Source organism: Lepisma saccharinum, chromosome 8 (genome assembly GCF_977018435.1).
Source record: "Lepisma saccharinum chromosome 8, izLepSacc3.1, whole genome shotgun sequence".
In the NCBI taxonomy this organism is placed as follows: domain Eukaryota; kingdom Metazoa; phylum Arthropoda; class Insecta; order Zygentoma; family Lepismatidae; genus Lepisma; species Lepisma saccharinum.
The window spans coordinates 46,833,574-46,854,232 of NC_139236.1; the positions used below are offsets into that span (position 1 = coordinate 46,833,574).

The 20,659-nt window shown below is 39.4% G+C and overlaps 1 protein-coding gene across 1 annotated transcript in view; it reads left to right on the forward strand.

Moving 5' to 3' along the window:
- LOC145991451 (sensory neuron membrane protein 2-like) overlaps positions 1-20,659 on the forward strand; it is a 38,785-nt gene that overhangs the window by 17,642 nt on the left and 484 nt on the right. The window contains exons 4-8 of the mRNA XM_083127456.1: positions 2,331-2,582; positions 3,946-4,157; positions 11,349-11,524; positions 14,881-14,999; positions 17,478-17,603. Of these exons, the coding sequence (XP_082983582.1) occupies positions 2,331-2,582; positions 3,946-4,157; positions 11,349-11,524; positions 14,881-14,999; positions 17,478-17,603 (885 nt within the window). The remainder of the gene's footprint in view (positions 1-2,330; positions 2,583-3,945; positions 4,158-11,348; positions 11,525-14,880; positions 15,000-17,477; positions 17,604-20,659) is intronic.

Genomic DNA, 20,659 nt, shown 5'->3' on the forward strand with positions numbered 1-20,659 from the left:
GACAGAATTTGAATAGAAGAATATTTGTAAAAAGCCTAAGATCTTGAGATAAAAAATTAAAATAATAAAACTTAAATGAAAAATTATTTTAAAAGTTATTCGTTTTTCTAGACCTACTTTTTACTGTAATAGAGTAATCGCGACTAGATCGATACAACTTACGGTTATATCCGAACCACTGTGCAATGTGAATGGTGAATAGAGCGTGATACCCTTTCATTAAAGGCGTTATGGTTTTGGTTTGAGTTGGTGTTTTAAGTCCGCTTTATGCACAGTAAGGCTAATCGGGACTGGACCTACGGTTTAAAGTGGGATCCGAACCACTGTGCCATGTGCCTCCACCGGGTATCGAACCCGGGACCCCTTGATTACAAGGCGACGACGCTACCACTGCGCCATCGGGGAGGGCTTAAAGGCGTTATGGGAGAATTCTTATTGTTATAAGCGTTACGGAGAGTATTACACATACACAGGTTGATGCTGTTTTGACATTTCTAATAATGTTAAACCATACTATAATTATAATATTCTACACTGTAAAACGTTAAGAGTAGAAATATATATAAAACTGTCAATTCGCTTTGCCAAATATAGTAACATTTAAGGTGACTACAGAAATATTAAAACGGATACCTATTGCTGTATTACCAACAACTGTAATATAATAACATATGCGGGTTCGATTTAATATAAGACAACAATTTAATTCGTAACTCAAAATCTGACAACTTTACAAAATTCTATGCTTGAAAACGCAACGCAATCATCAAAACAATTGAACATCTACATACAAAGATATTATAACATCGTAGATGTTTCACAATCTATCTATTGCACCCATATATTGAATGGTAATTTACCGTAATATTAACAAGAGTTTTAAAAGAAATACGGCAGAACGCCGTAATAGGCAGATGTAATACTTTTTACTTTACATTATGATCAAAATGAAACTTTATTCACCATTTTTAGCATAAACATATTATTTTCACATATTTCAAATTAGTGTTAAAAAGTTATTTTTTTATTCTAGCATAGGCATAAATTTCCAATTTTTCTGCCAATCCAATGTTTTAAAACATACTCCCTAGTAGCATAGTACCATGCGTTCGTTTTGACCCCTGGCCGAGATAGCGCGTGGTTGCAGAACGGCGAGGCACCGCTCGGATGCCGGCAATTTCGACCCGTGATTCATCAAAATGTGCCGGGAATGTGTGAATGCAGTTGGCTATCATTTTGAAGAGCTGATCAGATATGAGGAGTAGAGAGAATAAAGAAAACGAGAACCTATTCTCAAGGTGTCCGGGTCGATCCCCTTCCGAGGCATATTGCGCAGTGGTTCGGATTCAAATTTAAACTATAGGTCCAGGCCTATCATGAGCATACAGTGGACTTACATCAAACTTTAAACAATATTCTCGAGCCTGTTAAACTTGGTGATTTGAGCATTTGAGTTCAAAAACCTTAGATATAATCATATATAGAAAAGAGTAGCAGTTGGGAGGGGCCATCGCTCCTATCGCCCTCCCCGTGGATCCGCGCCTGCAATTGTTAAGTATTGTTGGAGAGGTCGAAATTAATCAGAAAATAGAAATTACTGAATTTACTGAAAAAAAACAACTTAGGACATACTGACAAATTTCATTACGACCAATTGCTGGCCTCTGCGATGAGATTTCAAGTGTAACGTGCTCTAAAACCAGGTTAAATACAAGCCATTCATGGACGTGTCATTGAATTTGCTCAATCACCATTCCATCATTTATATATTCAATTAAATGTTTTCTCAATACACACTGTTACAAGTTACTGTAAAATGTACAATATTGTACCGTTAAAATTGAACAATCTGCCTTGCCAATTTACAGAAACGGACTTACTCGCTTCTTTTGTTTAAATTTTAATATTCTATCTTTCATTAAGATATATAATAATAATAACCCGTAGCTCTATAGCCCGTGAGGGCCTTGGCCTGTCTCCTTCCCACACCTACAGGTGTGGAGAATTAAGATACATAATGATTATAAATTGTGGTTGAATATACCACCGTTTTTTTTTAAAAAGTCAATGATTAAAATTACATTAAATTAGGTTAACTATGTAATGTCCGTTAGTACTTTTAAAAAGATAATGTAATTTATTTTACGGTAGTTGTATGACAGCGGGATTAGGCTCTCTTAACACGTTATTTCTTCACTGGGAATCGAAATGACCCTTAATCGAATGTTTGAATTCAATCATGTGTTCTCTCTTAGCAACTTTATAATATTATATTACCTTTTGAAAATGTAATTGTGTATTTTTTGCCCATTTTTTTTTTTTTTTTCCAGGCTGGTGTTGAACTCTCCGTTGACACGTTAGGTCTAGGAGAGGGGAGCGGGAACATCGCTGTAAATAACATGTTCAACTCTTCAGATAGCCTTTTCCTCAACGACACCGTGCACAACATTTTATTTGGAGGAATCAGGTTGAATTGCCAAGGATTTCTAGCTAACACGGCATGTAAGGCAATCAAAGACCACCTCCCACAGATGATAATTCGTGAGAGCAATGGGGATTACAGCTTCGCTTTGTTTAGACACGTGAGTAGCAGTATTAGATTCTTTTAAGTACAAAATGTCATGTTCTGTTAGGAGTAAAGAGATACGTTGAACATTTTTCACCTTCACATAGAAAGATTCAGGTTTTCACGAAGGTTGTGTGTGGGAAGTATGTTTCTAGATGTTATTTTTACGACGCATACGTGGAAAGAACAGCCCCCCCTCTCTCTCTCTCTCTCTCTCTCTGTATGTATGTGTGTGTATCTCCCTTTCTGGTTTCTGACACAAAAAAGAGCAAATATGTAAGAAACTATGTAATTTACGTCCTAAAGTCACTGAATCAAATTCATAGCTTATGACTTCCTCTAGATATTGGTTTTTGTTTCGTGCCTTTAGAGTCAGGGGTTGAGGAGATATGGAGTTTAATGCAGAGTCATGTGTTTCCCTAAATTTACGTGTTCCATTTCATGATATTGGTTGATTGATTCGATTTATTTTACTTCGCTTTTTGTGCCACTTTTGGCTAAATTGCGAAGATGGGAATGAGTGATGATATGATGAAATTGATGAATGGACACTCATAAACATCCATGCCCAGGTCGGGATTCGAATCAGGTTTTTTTTAGTTAGTAAGAAAATACGGCATCTGCTTTTATAATTTCTTCGTTCATAATTTCCTTATCCTGCCATCGATAATATAAACTATTCGCTGTGCTAAAGGTACAAAGAGGAAGAATAAATTATAAAATAACGAATTATATACAAGATAATTACGAAATTGTACAGAAATATGTTTTTTTTACAAGAAAATTGAGTTGTGAAAACGCGAAATTGATAAAATATGCCAAAATATACATTATCAAGTTCAGCTGATTTTCATCAAATACGTAGCGATCTCCCAGTATTAGATCTGATGCCAAATAAAAATGTGTTATAACAGTAATGACATTACGCAGCATTTGACCAGTTGCTGCTTGAGGGTAAGCATTTCTTGTGAAATTCCAATCCAATTTGATTTAAAATTTTCGTGTTGAATTCAATATGGCGGCCAACAATATGACGGACCTCGGCTTGGCACACACATGCCTATAGTTCCCCCTGGGCATAACCTGTTTCCATCATGACCAATTTTAACCATCGTTAACTCCTTTAGATTTTATAAGTGCTGTTAAAGGACTTTTGACTCGCCCTGTATGTCAGTGGTTCCCAAAGCGTGCGCCGCGACGCCCTGGGGGGCAGGCGAAGTGTTCCAATATTTTCACTGAAATTGCACATATTTCAAATATTTAGTACTTTTTACACATAAAATGTTTCTGAATTTGAATTGTGTGTTAAGCAAAAAGTTTGGGAACTCCTGGCGTATGTATTATCATTTTGAAACTTTAACGAATAACTGTACTTGCAGAAAAACGCAACTGACGATGGAGTGTACACTGTTCATACAGGGGTCGACGATGCCAGTCTGATAGGTCAGATAGCAGGATGGAATTACAGCAAGTATGTCGACACGTGGAGTGACCAGGATTGCAACATCATCAAAGGTTCCGACTCAACCGTATATTCCCCATATTTAACAAAGGACGACAAAATAGATATTTTCATTACAGACGTGTGCCGGTAAGTTAAACTAAAGTCAAAATTTGAATAAGCAGAATGGCGTTATTAATTACATTTCCATCTATTGTTGTGTGTGTGTGTGTATTTCATTAGAGGACTTCAGCAGAGTCATATTTACAGTTATACCAAGAAGAGACAGACCGCTGTCAACTCGGGAACTAAAATGATTAGTCATTTGATTTTATTCTCTCGCATCTATTTCGCTTGTATCCGAGTGCCTCCGTGATGTCATATGTATAACTCCTCTACCTTGCTTCATTGTAAAAACAATCAACATCGTTAAATATACATTTCTGCTTTTGCTGTGTACTGTCATCCACTTCATGATGATACAGACGCCTGACACCGAATAAAGATTACGTCTATAACATCGCGCTAATACCTTGTAGCATGGTATAATGCCAACGTTCCCTTATGGCAGGGTTGTTAAATGTCCAAGAACTGATAAATTCTTATGGGTTCTTTGGGGTTAGGTAACAAGACCCAAACCTTTTGCCTCGCATAGTTTATATTCGATCCAAGTTGCGTATTGTTTCATTTCGGGACCGAAATTGAACCGTATTCAAATTCGTCCGGAAAAACTTTCCGGTCCACCATAATTAAGGTTCTATATTGGTTCCGAATTGATTTCTCTGTTTTGCCTGGACTGATATAAAGTTGCCTTCTAAAAAGGTCCGCGAGTACGTTATATACAGGGTGTATCAAAAAGAATCATCCGATTTAAAAAGGCTATATTTAGGAAACCAATGAACATAGAATCTTGCAGTAAGTTGTAAAATACATGTTGGAACATCAAGTTTTACTTACAGTAGGTTTTGATTTGATGCAGGCAAGTGCTTTACTGGTGCAGCTCACTCTTTAGTCCGCATCAAGAAGACAATCCAGCAACAGGAAACATTCTGCATGCTCTGCTTCAACAAATGTGAGTTCGGTACAACTGTGCAACGTCGAATACTGTGAACAGTAGGTGGTGTAGCACCGTATGTACGACGAAACTCACGCTGCACGGCTGTAACGGACTCACACTTGTTGAAGTGGAGAACGCAGAAAGCTTTCTGTTGCTCGGTTGCCTTCTTGATGCGGACTAAAGAGTGAGCTGCACCAGTAAAGCACTTGCCTGCATCAAATCAAAACCTACTGTAAGTAAAACTTGAAGTTCCAACATGTATTTTACAACTTACTGCAAGATTCTATGTTCATTGGTTTCCTAAATATAGCCTTTTTAAATCGGATGATTCTTTTTGATACACCCTGTACATATTAGAATGGCTCACACCGAGGTTGTAGAAAACGTAGCGCAGGGAAGCAATGACAACGCTGTTGTTCTCCCATGGACCACATTCATAAACATCCCTTGGTAAAGTATTAACGCTATGAGTAAAGCTGATGGAGGATGGAATGTGGAACATTAGTTTTATTCTCTGTAAAGCGCAAGCAAAGACTAGTGCAAATTCAAACACACCGTCAGTACCTTCGGTTTCCTTTACATTGAAATTCTCATCTACAGCATTTTTGCACAACCGAAAATAACTCCAAATTCATTTCGAATTGTATGCATTCGCATAAAAACAGGCCACACTTTTATTATTAATATATATATATATATATATATATATATATACACACAGGGTGATTGCTAATTCGAGCTATTCCTGGAAAGGGGTAATACTGGAGCACATTTGCAACAAATTTGACCCTATGCACCGGGGGTCGGAAATCATTGGGTTTCGAGTTATTGCAGTTTGTAGATTTTCGTGACATATTCCGACTAGCGACCAAAAAACTACTAATTGTGAAAAAACTACTACACCCTGAGCACTTAATCGACATGTTGCTAACAGCTGACGAATGAGTGACTACTGGGAAAAAAATGCATGCCCAAAATTCCCATACCCACAGAAAGAAACAGTCATTGGAGCACACGTCATGAAGAAATTTGGAAATTATCGTTCGAAATCTGACCTCGGCATGGAAGTTTCTGAGTGTACATTCATCAATTTAATCATATCATCACTCATCCCCATCTTCGCAAATTAGCTAAATGTAGCACAAGAAGCGAAAAAAATTAAACATATCAATCAATCCATCAATCTACGAACTGTGACCCACAAGGCACTGCACTGACCAGTGTCAAGTGTGGAACCGTGTGGTGGAACTAACTCGCTTTTAAGAATTCCTAATAAAAAGACACGGCAAGTGAGAAGTTGTAGGTTCCAAAGCAGAAAAATGTGTTCGCAATTAGGATACAGCACTTCGAGGTTATTTCTGTTAAGTCAGCATGTGTTCGCAATTAGGACTGTTCGCAACTGGGACTGTTCGCAATTAGGACTGTTCGCAACTGGGACTGTTAGCTACTGGGACTGTTCGCAATTAGTACAACACCATCGAAAATTTGACTACGGCACCAAATTCCTCTTCTCGGTAGAACAGTAGAAATAAAAGAGCGCCCACCCAGCGTCGTATAAAGTGGTTAGATTAGATTAGATTTATTCTTTCATGTGCGAGCCATAAGCTGTACGCACTACATAACATTTGGATTTTTCCTACAATACATACATATATACTTTGCATTAAGTTTATCTTATATGCTTTCTCTTAGTTTGACCCCTATGTACACATTCTCTCCCCTTCCCTAACAGCTCATTCACTCTACTCGTTCTTCTTCCAGTGTCACGGTATCCACTGACGTATAAAATCACAGTTCGATATTTATAATTTTGTTTATTTAATCATATTATGACTTGTGTAAAGTGTGAAGTTTGGTTTATGTAGTCTGAATATTTCCAATTCATATATGGTAAAATTGATATTCGAGCAAGACATCTGGTGTTGGGGGACAGGTTCTGAGTCACAGCACTAACCGTCAACACGGCAAAGTACATGATATATTTGCAATGGAAGCGGCTCGCCACGGAGGAAAGACGGACTAATTTTCGTCAGGACCAACAGAGAATTCACCACGGGGGGCAAGCTGCTTTTCATCGGAGCTTCACGGCAGACCAGGATTCACAGCTAGAGCCCAAGCTGGAGAGAACTGAAGACATGCCCTGTGACCGCGTTTCGAGACAATGAGCCGGGGTCATTTCCATCTCGCCCAGAAACCGAAGCCAAGCCATCTTAACGTCTTTTTAACGGACACTTTGAATCTCATATAAATCTGCAGTACTTCGAGTTCACCACACAGTTTTATCCGGATATTGTAGAGAGAGCATCTCCGCGCTACACTCCCGCGTGACTACTGTTTTGTTTCCGTGGACTTCGATCTTTATTCGGACCGTGAGCGAGTTACCGATAGTGAGTTTATCAGTGTGTGCTTTGTTCTGTGAAGCATTCGCGGTGGTTTGTTTTTTACGAAACAAGAACTATCATAACCATGGGTGGCTAACACGATAGAGAAAGGGGGCCGTCGCCCTTTTCCCGAAACCCGCAACGACACTGCGCCACCGCCATCCGGCGAAGCCAGCCAACGCCAAAGCCAACACCACCGACGCACAATGCCGCGTAGACGACCATTGCCCGACGCCAAGAAGGACGATTCCAGTTCGACCCTCAACAGAAGCCCGGTACCCGAGAGAGAGAGAGAGAGAAGGATGATTCCAGATATCAACGCCTGACAGAAGCCCAACGCGAGAGAGAGAGAGAGAGAGAGAGAGAGAGAGAGAGAGAGAAAGATGATTCCAGGACGACGTTTGATTGATGCGCGATACACAAGAATGATTCTGGACGACGTTTGATTGATGCCCGATACACAAGAAAGATTCCGGTGCGACGCGTGAGAAAGTACAGCAAACGCTTGTGAGAAGAAGGAATACGCGACGTCAAGTGACTGTGAATGCGCCCGAAATCGTCGCGACCAGCCTTCGCCACGGTCGACCTCAAAGGAACATTTTCGCCGCAAAGGAACCTTGTGCAAATCCCCGCATCCAGGAAAGATGAACGAACCCACGATGTAGCAGAATCTGGGTAGAGTATTCTTCAGCTGGTTCATGTCCATGTACGCATGTATTGTTTGTATCAACACCGTACCATAAAAGCCGAAGTCTCGTCGATTTTCAAAGTGACTCAGCAACTCCGAACCTAACTTCCGTGTCTGATATTTTTGAGTAATGTTATATAAAAGGTCATTTCATGTTCATATTTAATAATTTGATTGTCTCCATTTAGAGTTAGAAGCTACTTTCTATTACGTTAATTTTCCGTGTAACTTGTCAAAGTGTGCTCTATTTTTGTGTACCTAACCGCCCAGTCTCGTCAATTAGCTTGTCAAAGGTCGACTGATTAGTCTTTTAATTTGTTGAAAGCGTATGTTATATTGCAAGGTTGTGCGAGTGCAGTTTTCTTTATTGAATAGTGTTTTTGTTGTAATTTTTGCTCGCACCGATGATTAATTTGTGTATTAGGCAGCTGGAGTCGATTAAGTTTTGCATCACTATGTAAAAGTGTAATTGGTCTCAGCGGAGAGGCTTATGTGTATTCCCCCCGTCCGAGAAACTTAGTAAATGTCGTGCTTACGACTTTGATGCGTACGTTCATTCGAACGAAGGGTTTAACTAGGCCTACCTAATTGTTTCAGATAATTGCTTTCCGAGGGCTGGCGCATATTTGATTTAAATGAGCACAGGAGCGGGCAGACCAATGACCTAAATTCACATAAATGCTTAAACAAAAAGGAAATGGTACGTCGATTAGATCCATGATTTGTATGTATATTCCCATGTGACAAATCCCAGGAGTAAGAATGAGCGAGTGAATGAGAGAGTGAATCAGGGGGACCTGTAAAACGTTTCTTAATTCCAATATTTTCGTTGATACAATATATTCATATTTTTTACCGTTCGTCCGTGTTATCATTTGATGTTTTTCAGGTATCAGGTATAATGCTATTTGTGTTTTGTTATTGTTCGAGTCGACACAACTAAGATAAAGCAAAAAGTGTAATATTTCAAGGTATTTTATCTCCGCCTACCACTAGTACGACAATAAATGACCGTCTCAGTACCGAACTAAAAAAAACCTGGACCGTAGGCAATCACACGACCGGTTTCCCCTACCTATGGTGACGTCTGGCTCCGTGCCGGGGTATGAAAGATGTCATCCGGGGACCGGGAAGGTGATTTGTGTTACCAGTCTTTCTTCCTTCTTCCTCGACTCACTTCTCCTTTCCTTCACTTTCACCAAAATCACTCCCACTTTCTCTAACTTTTCCACACTAGCTGCACTGTTTTCCACAACTAATTTGAGTGCTTCTTCTTTGCCCACACCCTCCAGCCATTTGTCCTGTAGGGCGCGCGTTCCCGGGCACGCAAGCAGATGATCCGTCCCGTCATTCCCCTTTCATATTATACATTCATATGTACCTCCCTCTCTTTTCAGCGCACTGTGTCTCCACCCGCCACTCTCAGCCATAATAATCCCTCTCTTGCTTCCTTTATTTATATAATTTCCTTGTCCCATTCCCGAATGTCCCTTGTCTGGAGGTCTAGTGATATTTTAGTTGCAGTTTCCATCATTTTTTCTTGCCGATCTATATCTTCTAGTCGCTGTTTAACGAGTTCAAGTGTTCCCTGGTCTATGTGCTTTTCTTCCCATACCATCCCAACCCAATTTCGAATAGTTTACCTTTAACTTCTTTTGCCCACGAGTCCATTTCCCCTCCTCTTACTTGTTGTATGAGAGCCTTCCCTTCGATAGTGTCTCCCCCTGCTATTATAAGAGTTGCCCAATATTTAACCCTTGTCCACGTTAGTCTGGTGTTCTCCCTCGAAAGCCCCAGTTCCCGTAGTACCCCGCTGTTTGCGGTGCCTGTTGCGACATGCAGGGCTTTTCTGAAGTAGCTGCACTGTCTTTGGTTAATAAGGCTCGGTATAGCTTATTGACGAAGCTCATTTCATAGTTTTGCAGTGTTCTCGTTATTCCCATTATTGTGTCCGTGTCCAAGTAATTTATCCGTTTAACCCTTTCCAGTTCTTGACCCATAAAGTTCCACTTCTCTCCCTTCCCGTACACATACCCATTTTTAAACACAACAATTTTTGTTTTGGTCTCATTTACTTCTAACTTAGAGTCACGGATGAATCTTTCCAACACGCCGAGCGATCTTTGCAGCCCTGCGTTTGTCTCCGAGATCAGAACAACGTCGTCCGCGTACAGGAGAGTCAGAACCTTGGCCGTCCCGACCTTTGGGGTGTCGGCGTCTTTCCCCTCTATATATGTGACAATGTCATTTATATAGAGTATAAACAGGAGCGGGGATTAAACAGATCCTTGCTTCACACCCGCCCCCGATTTTTTATTTTCAGTCACCGTTGCTGCCTGGCACCTGACACAGAACTCCACCCTCCTATATATCAGTCGCCGACATTCCCATGTGCCACAGTTTATCCCATAGTTTGTCCCTGTTTACTGTGTTTTGGTATTTCTCTGTTATATTCTGGAGGCAAATGAGAAGATTTTCGAAGAATTTGTCAGAATAGAATTTAGAATTTTTTGGTGGTATGTAAGCAACTACGATACACAGTTGCCAATTGTTAAGATTTGCTTTGAGAGCAACAAGTCCCCTACATCCCGTGTTAATTTCCTCTATTTTGTGCCTCCCCCTCTTCCCCACCCTTTGCACGCCCTGCAGAATGCAATGGTTGAATACATTGGGAGTTTCCTCCTCCGGCATCCAAGTCTCAACCATTCAGGAAATGTGAAAATCTTTTAGAAATTTCAATACGGAGGGATTTCCCACTTTACCCTTTATGCCCTCAATGTTCCAAAATAGGATGTTGACCCTCCCTTCAACAACCTCACTATTGTCTATGGCCGTTTGCTGCTTACCTTTGTCCTTCCAGATGCCCCGCCGGATCTCTGACCTTCATTCCCTTATTTGGCACTTCAGAATTCTCGGATCACGGCTAATTGCACCCGTTGCACTATGCACCCCGTTGCTTTCAGCTTCCTCCCTCCTCCCGTCTCTCGGCGCTCTTCCTTCCTCTCCGGTGTATGATGCAGCGTTTCCATCTCTGTCCCAGTTCACGCAAGTTATGCCGTTAGGCTGCGCGTTTACCATGTACACTCGGTCGCCAACAATTAAAGTAAGTACCCTAACTCCACACCCCCTATACGCCTTCATGGCGTGGTGCAAAGCGCAGGGGAGCACTTTGCTGTTTATTATTATTATTATTATTGAATTGTTTTTACTTGCAGGTCACTGCATATTTTATACGAGAAGGAAATCGAGTACAAGGGGATCCCTGGATACCGTTACATTATAGACGAAGATTTGTTCGCATCTGTTGAAGAGCGCAAAGAAAACTACTGCTTTTGTCCCGAAAAACAGTCTTGCTTCAAAAGAGGGATTTGGGATTTGACAAGCTGCCAAAGTAAGTTGCTTTAATTTTTCTAAACGTGTTTAATACCTTAAAGTTTTGTGGAAAGTTTAGTTCAAGCCAGTTCAGTATTGTAACAGTTTTTTGAGGGATTGCTGATCGGGTGAGATGGGCACAGCCACTGCTTTGATGATTTTATCCACCTGGGTCTGTTACCATTTCTTTCACAAGTAACTCGACCATGCTCAAGAAATCGGGTTCATGCCAAAAGCCTTAAGTTCCAAGCTGTGATCAAACCTCAGCGCAAGAAGTGAGCTAACTGTAGTCTTCCTTACTAACCATTAACTACTATGGACAGTGAACCACACAACTACTACAAGGGGTCTGTCAGACCGCTGTTTTGATTTTGAACTGTGAACTAGGTGTTTTACTATTTTCATTTTCTGACACGTTTCAAAGACTTGACATGGTTACAGAAGAATATTATAAAGCAGTTTTCAAATATTATTGTTTAGTTAAAGAAACGTAACGCATTTTATGCAATGAAGAAGAAAATCAGTAAAGAATTGCAACAATGGTTCCTTTGACTGGCATACGCAGGATTTTTTTTCGGGAGGGGCTGAAATCGTTAAGGTGGATATATTTCTAGGGGGCCAGCATTCACAGTGAGATATTACGTATATTTACAACTTTCCACTCTTAAAATGGCGATCGGGAGTCATTTTAATGGGTGTTTGCATTTACTACCACTCTGCCCCCCCCATAGTTCTTCACTGCTATTATTTGACAATGTTATTTTTATCAAAATTTCGGAGGGGGTGTAGCCCCATCAGCCCACTCTGCGTACGCCAGTGGTTCCTTTATTTTTTAAAAATCGCAAATTGTAAAAATTTCTACAGACAGGTCTCCGGAAATAAAATTCAATATGATTTGAAAGAAATAAAATAAAAGTAAGACCTCATGACCTAGGCAGCGAAAGGTATGGAGAAGGGCCCGCTTGTAGTTAGAGGGGGTCGAGAAATAAATTAAATGATAAATTCAGCGCGGTCTGAGAAACGGTCCATAGTAGTTAGGGCTAACGGTACGAACACATAAAAAGCTTACAATCCATAGACTTGTTGCTGGCACTTCCAATCGCTTGTTTCACATACATAGCTGGAAACAGAGACAAATTCCACATGACTTGCCTTGAGGAAATATGTAGTCCTCAAATAAGGATTAACTAACTCTCTCTAGTCGAAAGTACAGAAACGAAATTCCTGCGTGTATAAACAGTAGGAGTTGTTGACAAAATCTGGCGACAAAGATTTGGAGTACTACATAGGTTGCTATTTATGTATCCGGAACTGGCAACACTAATGTTGCTAGGTAACATCTAATATATCCATTGTAAAGTTGGACATTTCTATGGTATATGTACCCAGAACGTTGTGCTTACGAATGCTATTTTTGTTTGTTACAGGGACTTGAAAATTTCATCGGAGCCAACAATGGAATTAACTCGAGAACATTTTCGAGCAGTGATTTTCTACGACTTTCGATGTGGATTATCTCAACAACAGTGCATCGATCAATTCACTTCGACTTTTGGCGATGAAGCACCATCTAAAAGCACTGTCTATCACTGGTTTAGTGAATTCAATCGTGGTCGTCGTTCGCTCACGGACGAATCTAAAGAAGGCCGTCCAAAATCGATTGTTGCGCCAGAAAACATTGATGCTGTGCGAGAACTGATAACCAAGATCGTCATGCGACATATCGTGAGATTGAGGCATCCCTGGGCATTAGTATGACTAGCATACATAAGATATTGCATGAACATTTAGCCGTGAAGAAGATTTGTTTGCGTTGGATCCCGCATAATATGACAATCGCTCAAAAAAAGGCTTGTGTCGATTGATGCAAACAAATACTCACAAAATACAATCGTGGTGCTTCAAAAGCCATGCATAACATATACACAGGTGATGAATCTTGGATCTATGCATATGAGCCCGAAAGCAAACAGCAGTCGACGGTGTGAGTGTTCCAAGATGAGCCAAACTCAACAAAAGTTGTTCTTGCAAGAAGCACTTCCAAGCAAATGGTCGCCTGTTTTCTTGGGAAAAATGTACATGTGGCTACATTGCCACTAGAGAATCGTAGAACCGTCAATTATGAATGGTACACAACCATTTGTTTGCCAGAAGTTTTTGGGGAAATCAGAAAAACCAACCAGCGACGCAGGATCATTCTTCACCATGACAATGCGAGTTGTCACATATCGGTGCAAACAACTCAGTATTTGACCGGTGAAAACATTGAATTGATGGGCCATCCGCCGTATAGCCCTTATTTAGAACCCAATGATTTCTTTTTGTTCCCGTACGTGAAGAATAAGCTACGTGGTCAACGATTTTCGACGCCCGAAGAAGCGTTTGATGCGTTCAAAATACATGTTTTCGAGATACCTCAATGGGAATGTACAAAGTGCTATGAGAATTGGTTCAAACGTATGCAAAACTGCATCGATCATCATGGAGAATATTTTGAAAAACAATAAAACAATTTTCAATGACACAAATTTTTTTTGTTTGCTATTCCGGATACATAAATAGCAACCCTTGTATTAACTTTTCTCCGGATGGAGATCTTCAATGAGATAGAAAAATCATCAACAAAGATTGAAAAAAATTGCACTAGCAAGCAATCCTCATTGAAGAACTACCAGTTATTTGTATCAGCACAGAAAATTAATGTTCAAAAAATTATTGTCTCAATCACCAGACAACACGCCGCCTCCCATTCCTAAAGCAGAGAGTCTTTTTCACACTTCACCTGTTCCGTTTGGAAAACAAGGAAATGAGTTAAATTACAATGCCCTGATCAGGTTTAGATATTAAACAGAAAGATCTATATAATCTTTAGATTATGTAGGAGACCATTTTCAGTATCAATTTTAAGAAAAACTTGTCTTGCAAGATATGTGGAATGCGTATGCAAATTTTAACAGGGAAAATAATGTTAAGGAAAGTTTATTGAGAGAATCACCCTGTATACGAACACATTCGAAAAAGCATATGAGCCGAGTTGCACAACTGAAAAAGTGGCGTATGCAGTTAAACAGTGGCAAACGGATGTAGTCAATATTTTCTGTAAGGTGATCAGTTCCAAAATGGAACAATTATTTTTACTGCAACCTTAGGAAATTGTCTTCAAAGATCCACTACTGTACTTAGACCAATCGGGACTGGACCGTTTAAAGCTGGACTAGAACCACCATGCCTTCACTAGGTATCAAACCTGACAGTATTATAACATTGGCGAAAAACATGCAAAGGTGATATTTTTCTACAGGGTTCTTCACAAACGGCAGGAAATGTCACATCGGTACATGTAAATATCTAACTCAATTTATTCTCTTTCTACAGACACTGCGATATTCCTTACTCAGCCTCACTTCTACATGGCTGACGACCAGTATCAGAACGGAGTTGAAAATCTGTCACCTGACAAGGAGAAGCATCAAATATTTGCAGACATCGAACCAGTAAGTTGATAAGAAATAAGATCAAGTTTCACGTACTTATTTCGATCCTGAAACTGCTACAAGTCAATACAGGGCTGGGCAAAATTTATGGTAGGATTTACTTTGCCTATTATGGTGGCGTTGCATGCGCTTAGGCGGGAAACAGACGAAGTTCAGGTTGAGGAGGGTATGCAGTTTTAAAAAAACGCGTTTGGGCTAAGCTGTTGCTGTTTCCATGGTTGCATAAGCTGACGTTTCTAGCTGAAACTACGTGGTGTTATCGCTATCTACTGTCAACTCCAAGTTAGTGGTATCCATGCTGCGAATAAGTTACACGGGAATGGCCAAGTGTACGTGCAGCACACAAACCAACCACTACCATAAGAATTGTAAAAAATAAACTTTTTAATGGCAAAAAAGTAGGGATTAAAGTACCAAGTGGCAACATTGCGTGCGTAAATGCCGCTTCTCTGCTACCCATTCGCTCCTCGGTAATTTCCTTCCATTTCGATTGGCACAGGAACTGTCGAGCGATCGCTAGAGTGGGAAAGGTGATAGGTTGGGGATTTAATAACCACAGCATCACAGTGAACAAAATACCGTGCACTCACCGTAGAAGTGTCATTCATTAATCCTCAAATGATACTTCATCCTCGTCTCGAGTCCCAGACCACAGACAGCTGAGTGGAACAGTTCTGTGCATCAAGATGTGACCGACAATGAACTCCTACATCACAGAGGACACCTGTGCTTATGCAAGAAGTGCGTAACGCACTGCTGTGAAGTCCTCGGCTGCTACACACCCCCTACTTGCTGGGCATGTCTTCAAAAAGTGACATTTGATTTTCATTGCACTGAATACGTCTTACATGAAAAAAAAGTACTTCTACATAGAGTGTACCAGTAGTCTTGTGAGGAAAGATTCTTTCCACGACTGTACACAGAAGTTACAGTAACGTTTTCAATACTCTACCGTTAAAATTTAACATTCTATCTTTTACTTTACAAAAATAGGACACAGCCATTTTTTATTTAAATTTGAATATGTTATCATGAATACAGATAGATAATGACCATAAATTGAAGTTGCATGTGCAATAAATAGTTTTAAAAACAGAATCATTGACATTACATTAATTAGGTTAACAACGTATTGGTCATTAATACTTAAAGAACAGTCATGGTCTTGTTTTTTTACGTTAGTTGGATGGCAGCTGAAATTGACCATCAAAACTGCAATGAACTTCTTACCGTGTACTAGACCTTCTTTGTGTATACGAGCGCTATTTTTCAATACATCCCTACTTTCCTTGCTATTTCTTTCAAATTCTAGTTTATATTTTGCCTAACATTATAGCTGGAGACAACACAAATCGTAGACAAACGTTCAACGCACATATTTTAAACTCATAAAATTACATGACCAACAATTCAACTGTTAAACAATAGAAGTAATTGTTACTAAGCTACTGTTTTCTTTAGCAATGTATGATTTGTAGCTAAAATGGAGTTTCCAGATGTGAAGGCAAATCTCTAAATCTTGTAAATTTACGGTAATTATTATTTTTTAAATATATACTTACGGTAACTGTTTTGTTGTAGGAATATGAATAGTTGAGGACTAAAAGTGGTAAACGTTGTAAGTGCCAAAAGCGAAAGTGTTGGGAAATCGCAAGAAACTGTTTTTCCACATATCTGGTACTTACAACGTTTACGATTTTCACTCACCCTCAACGTGAAACCTATTTTGGTACTTGAGATAATAACATTTTTTTTCAATTTATTGTTAGAGAATTTCAGTAACCTCGCTTGGCACTTCCATCGTTTACCAAATCAGCCCGCAGGGACGTTCACACTAGCGACCTCTTTCCACGCCCTTTTGAACCACTTAGAGGGCTACCAGCCACTTTTCACGTTTACCACATTATAAAGCATGGCACATTTGACAGTTTAACGTGGAAAACGGTGTTTGAATTCTTGTGGCACTTACATCGTTTACCAATTTTAGTCTTCAGTTCTGATTTCTTTTAGACAATTAGTAGTAGAGTAGTGAAGCGTAATTATATACAAAATGATGTATTTAAGTGCACTAGAGTAAAGAGCAAATAGGACTGCAGACCTTCAGAAATCGTTTCTTATCTTTTTAAGTGTTATAATCTCTACACAATAGGAAACAGTTAAAATTACATACACGCCAGTTTAGAGCTACCTTGAACTCAGAATAAACTCTAAGCAGCACTGCCACCTAGCGGCAGTATGTCCGAACTCTGTTAGAGTTACATCTCCTTAATTTTAAGAGTATCTAGTTACAGTTAGAATTCCTAAAAAAAATAACTGTTACTCGTAAGGCAGTTAGAAGTAACGTGTTCCTTCCAAACACTGGCAAATAGAAATACATCATTCCATTAACTTTGTAATGCAGCCTCAACAGAACAAGAACTGGCTGAAGCGAGGAAAGGACATCATTTACAAGTACATACAATTACTTTCTTGTTTCAGCACACAGGTGTACCACTCAGGGGATCAAAGAGAGTACAGTTCAATTTATATCTGAAGAGGTACGCAGGTGTGAAGTACTTTACGGATGTTAAGGATACGTTATTTCCGCTTGTGTGGATTGATGAGGTGAGTAAACAAAATGGAACTTAAGAACATTCTTTTCTTTAGTGTCTGATTGTAGCCTGCTTAAGTAATTAAGGAGTGAGGTATTTGGCATTTATAGTACTCGATATGGGAGACTAGAAAAACAGAATGTCATTACAATACAATACATAGTAAAAATAACAAACACATGATAGTATATAATGATAACACAATGCTGTTTGACAGTCTAGTTTTGTTACTTTACTTTGGCCACTTTTGGATAATCGCGAAGATGAGAATGAGTGATGTTATGAAAAAAAATTATGTCCAGGCCGGGATTTGGACCCATGACCTTCTAGCGTTGTAGCACGCAGAGATAATCACTCTGCAACGGAGGTCAGCTTATTTTATACTGTGTTTTAAACTTAAACTGCGAGTATAGTTTTAGTCCTAATCGGAACTCCACTTTACTTCAAATAAAGCTCCGAAAAATAAGTTCTCCGTCTGACAACTACCTAGGTATATGTCAGGTCCACGCGGAGTCCAGTAAATCGTCCCTTCAAATCTTTCCCACCAATGGCGTACTTGTCAAGTCCAGGCGGAGTAAATGAGATGTTGCCAATTCAGTTTCTTTATAGATTTTTGAACACAAGGTTTCGGTTGCGTTATCTTTGCTAGATTGTGTTATCGTGTTGTGCTATTTCTTATACAATGTGGAGACGTTGGGAGTAAGACGTCACAATTAATGAATTGATGTCTAAACACTGCAGTTAAAAGTGACAACAGCGCTTCTCAGGAAAACAGGGGCTGCCTCGAAAGCGGATACGCGTCCGTTCGGCTTTCTCTCGAGCTGTGTCAAAGACACCGGACTGGAGTTCGAATGCAGACATAAGCTAGGTGTTACCTGCAGGGTTGTTAAAGATCCAGGAATTTTAAATAAATTCAATTCCGGTCCAGGAGAAAAAATCAGCAAGCGTAAATGGGTCTGGACCGTAAAGAACCTTTTTATCTGTAACGTATTTCAATTTGGTCCAGGAACCTTTTTTCAGGAACAATTTAAATACGGTCCATGAACCTTTTTTCAGGAACAATTTAAATACGGTCCAGGAACCTCTTTTCAGGAACAATTTAAATACGGTCCATGAACCTTTTTTCAGGAACAATTTAAATACGGTCCAGGAACCTTTTTTCAGGAACAATTAAAATACGGTCCAGGAACCTTTTTTCAGGAACAATTTAAATACGGTCCAGGAACCTTTTTTCTGGAACAATTTAAATACGGTCCAGGAACCTTTTTTCAGGAACAATTTAAATACGGTCCAGGAACCTTTTTTCTGGAACAATTTCAATACGGTCCAGGAACCTTTTTTCAGGAAAAATTTAAATACGGTCCAGGAACCTTTTTTCAGGAACAATTAAAATACGGTCCATGAACCTTTTTTCAGGAACAATTTAAATACGGTCCAGGAACCTTTTTTCAGGAACAATTTAAATACGGTCCAGGAACCTTTTTTCTGGAACAATTTAAATACGGTCCAGGAACCTTTTTTCAGGAACAATTAAAATACGGTCCAGGAACCTTTTTTCAGGAACAATTTAAATACGGTCCAGGAACCTTTTTTCAGGAACAATTTAAATACGGTCCAGGAACCTTTTTTCAGGAACAATTAAAATACGGTCCAGGAACCTTTTTTCAGGAACAATTTAAATACGGTCCAGGAACCTTTTTTTCAGGAACAATTTAAATACGGTCCAGGAACCTTTTTTCAGGAACAATTTAAATACGGTCCAGGAACCTTTTTTCAGGAACAATTTAAATACGGTCCAGGAACCTTTTTTCAGGAACAATTAAAATACGGTCCAGGAACCTTTTTTCAGGAACAATTTAAATACGGTCCAGGAACCTTTTTTTCAGGAACAATTTAAATACGGTCCAGGAACCTTTTTTCAGGAACAATTTAAATACGGTCCAGGAACCTTTTTTCAGGAACAATTTAAATACGGTCCAGGAACCTTTTTTCAGGAACAATTTAAATACGGTCCAGGAACCTTTTTTCAGGAACAATTTAAATACGGTCCAGGAACCTTTTTTCAGGAACAATTTAAATACGGTCCAGGAACCTTTTTTCAGGAACAATTAAAATACGGTCCAGGAACCTTTTTTTCAGGAACAATTTAAATACGGTCCAGGAACCTTTTTTTCAGGAACAATTTAAATACGGTCCAGGAACCTTTTTTCAGGAACAATTAAAATACGGTCCAGGAACCTTTTTTCAGGAACAATTTAAATACGGTCCAGGAACCTTTTTTCAGGAACAATTTAAATACGGTCCAGGAACCTTTTTTTCAGGAACAATTTAAATACGGTCCAGGAACCTTTTTTCAGGAACAATTAAAATACGGTCCAGGAACCTTTTTTCAGGAACAATTTAAATACGGTCCAGGAACCTTTTTTTCAGGAGCAATTTAAATACGGTCCAGGAACCTTTTTTCAGGAACAATTTAAATACGGTCCAGGAACCTTTTTTCAGGAACAATTTAAATACGGTCCAGGAACCTTTTTTCAGGAACAATAAAAATACGGTCCAGGAACCTTTTTTCAGGAAAAATTTAAATACGGTCCAGGAACCTTTTTTTCAGGAACAATTTAAATACGGTCCAGGAACCTTTTTTCAGGAACAATTTAAATACGGTCCAGGAACCTTTTTTCAGGAACAATTTAAATACGGTCCAGGAACCTTTTTTTCAGGAACAATTTAAATACGGTCCAGGAACCTTTTTTTCAGGAACAATTAAAATACGGTCCAGGAACCTTTTTTCAGGAACAATTTAAATACGGTCCAGGAACCTTTTTTCAATGTAACAATACGCAACTTGGACCGAATTTAAATTGTGCGCGAGAAAAGGTTCCGGTCCTGCAGCGCAACCCAATAGAACCCATTAGAATTTATGGGATCCTGGACCTTTAACAACCCTGGTTTCCTGCAGAGTTTTAGACGTACATCCATTCATTCACTGTGACTTTATACTCCCAAGGTCTCCACATTGTATAAGAAATAGCCCAACACAATTCCACAACAAGAAATCTCAAATGTTAT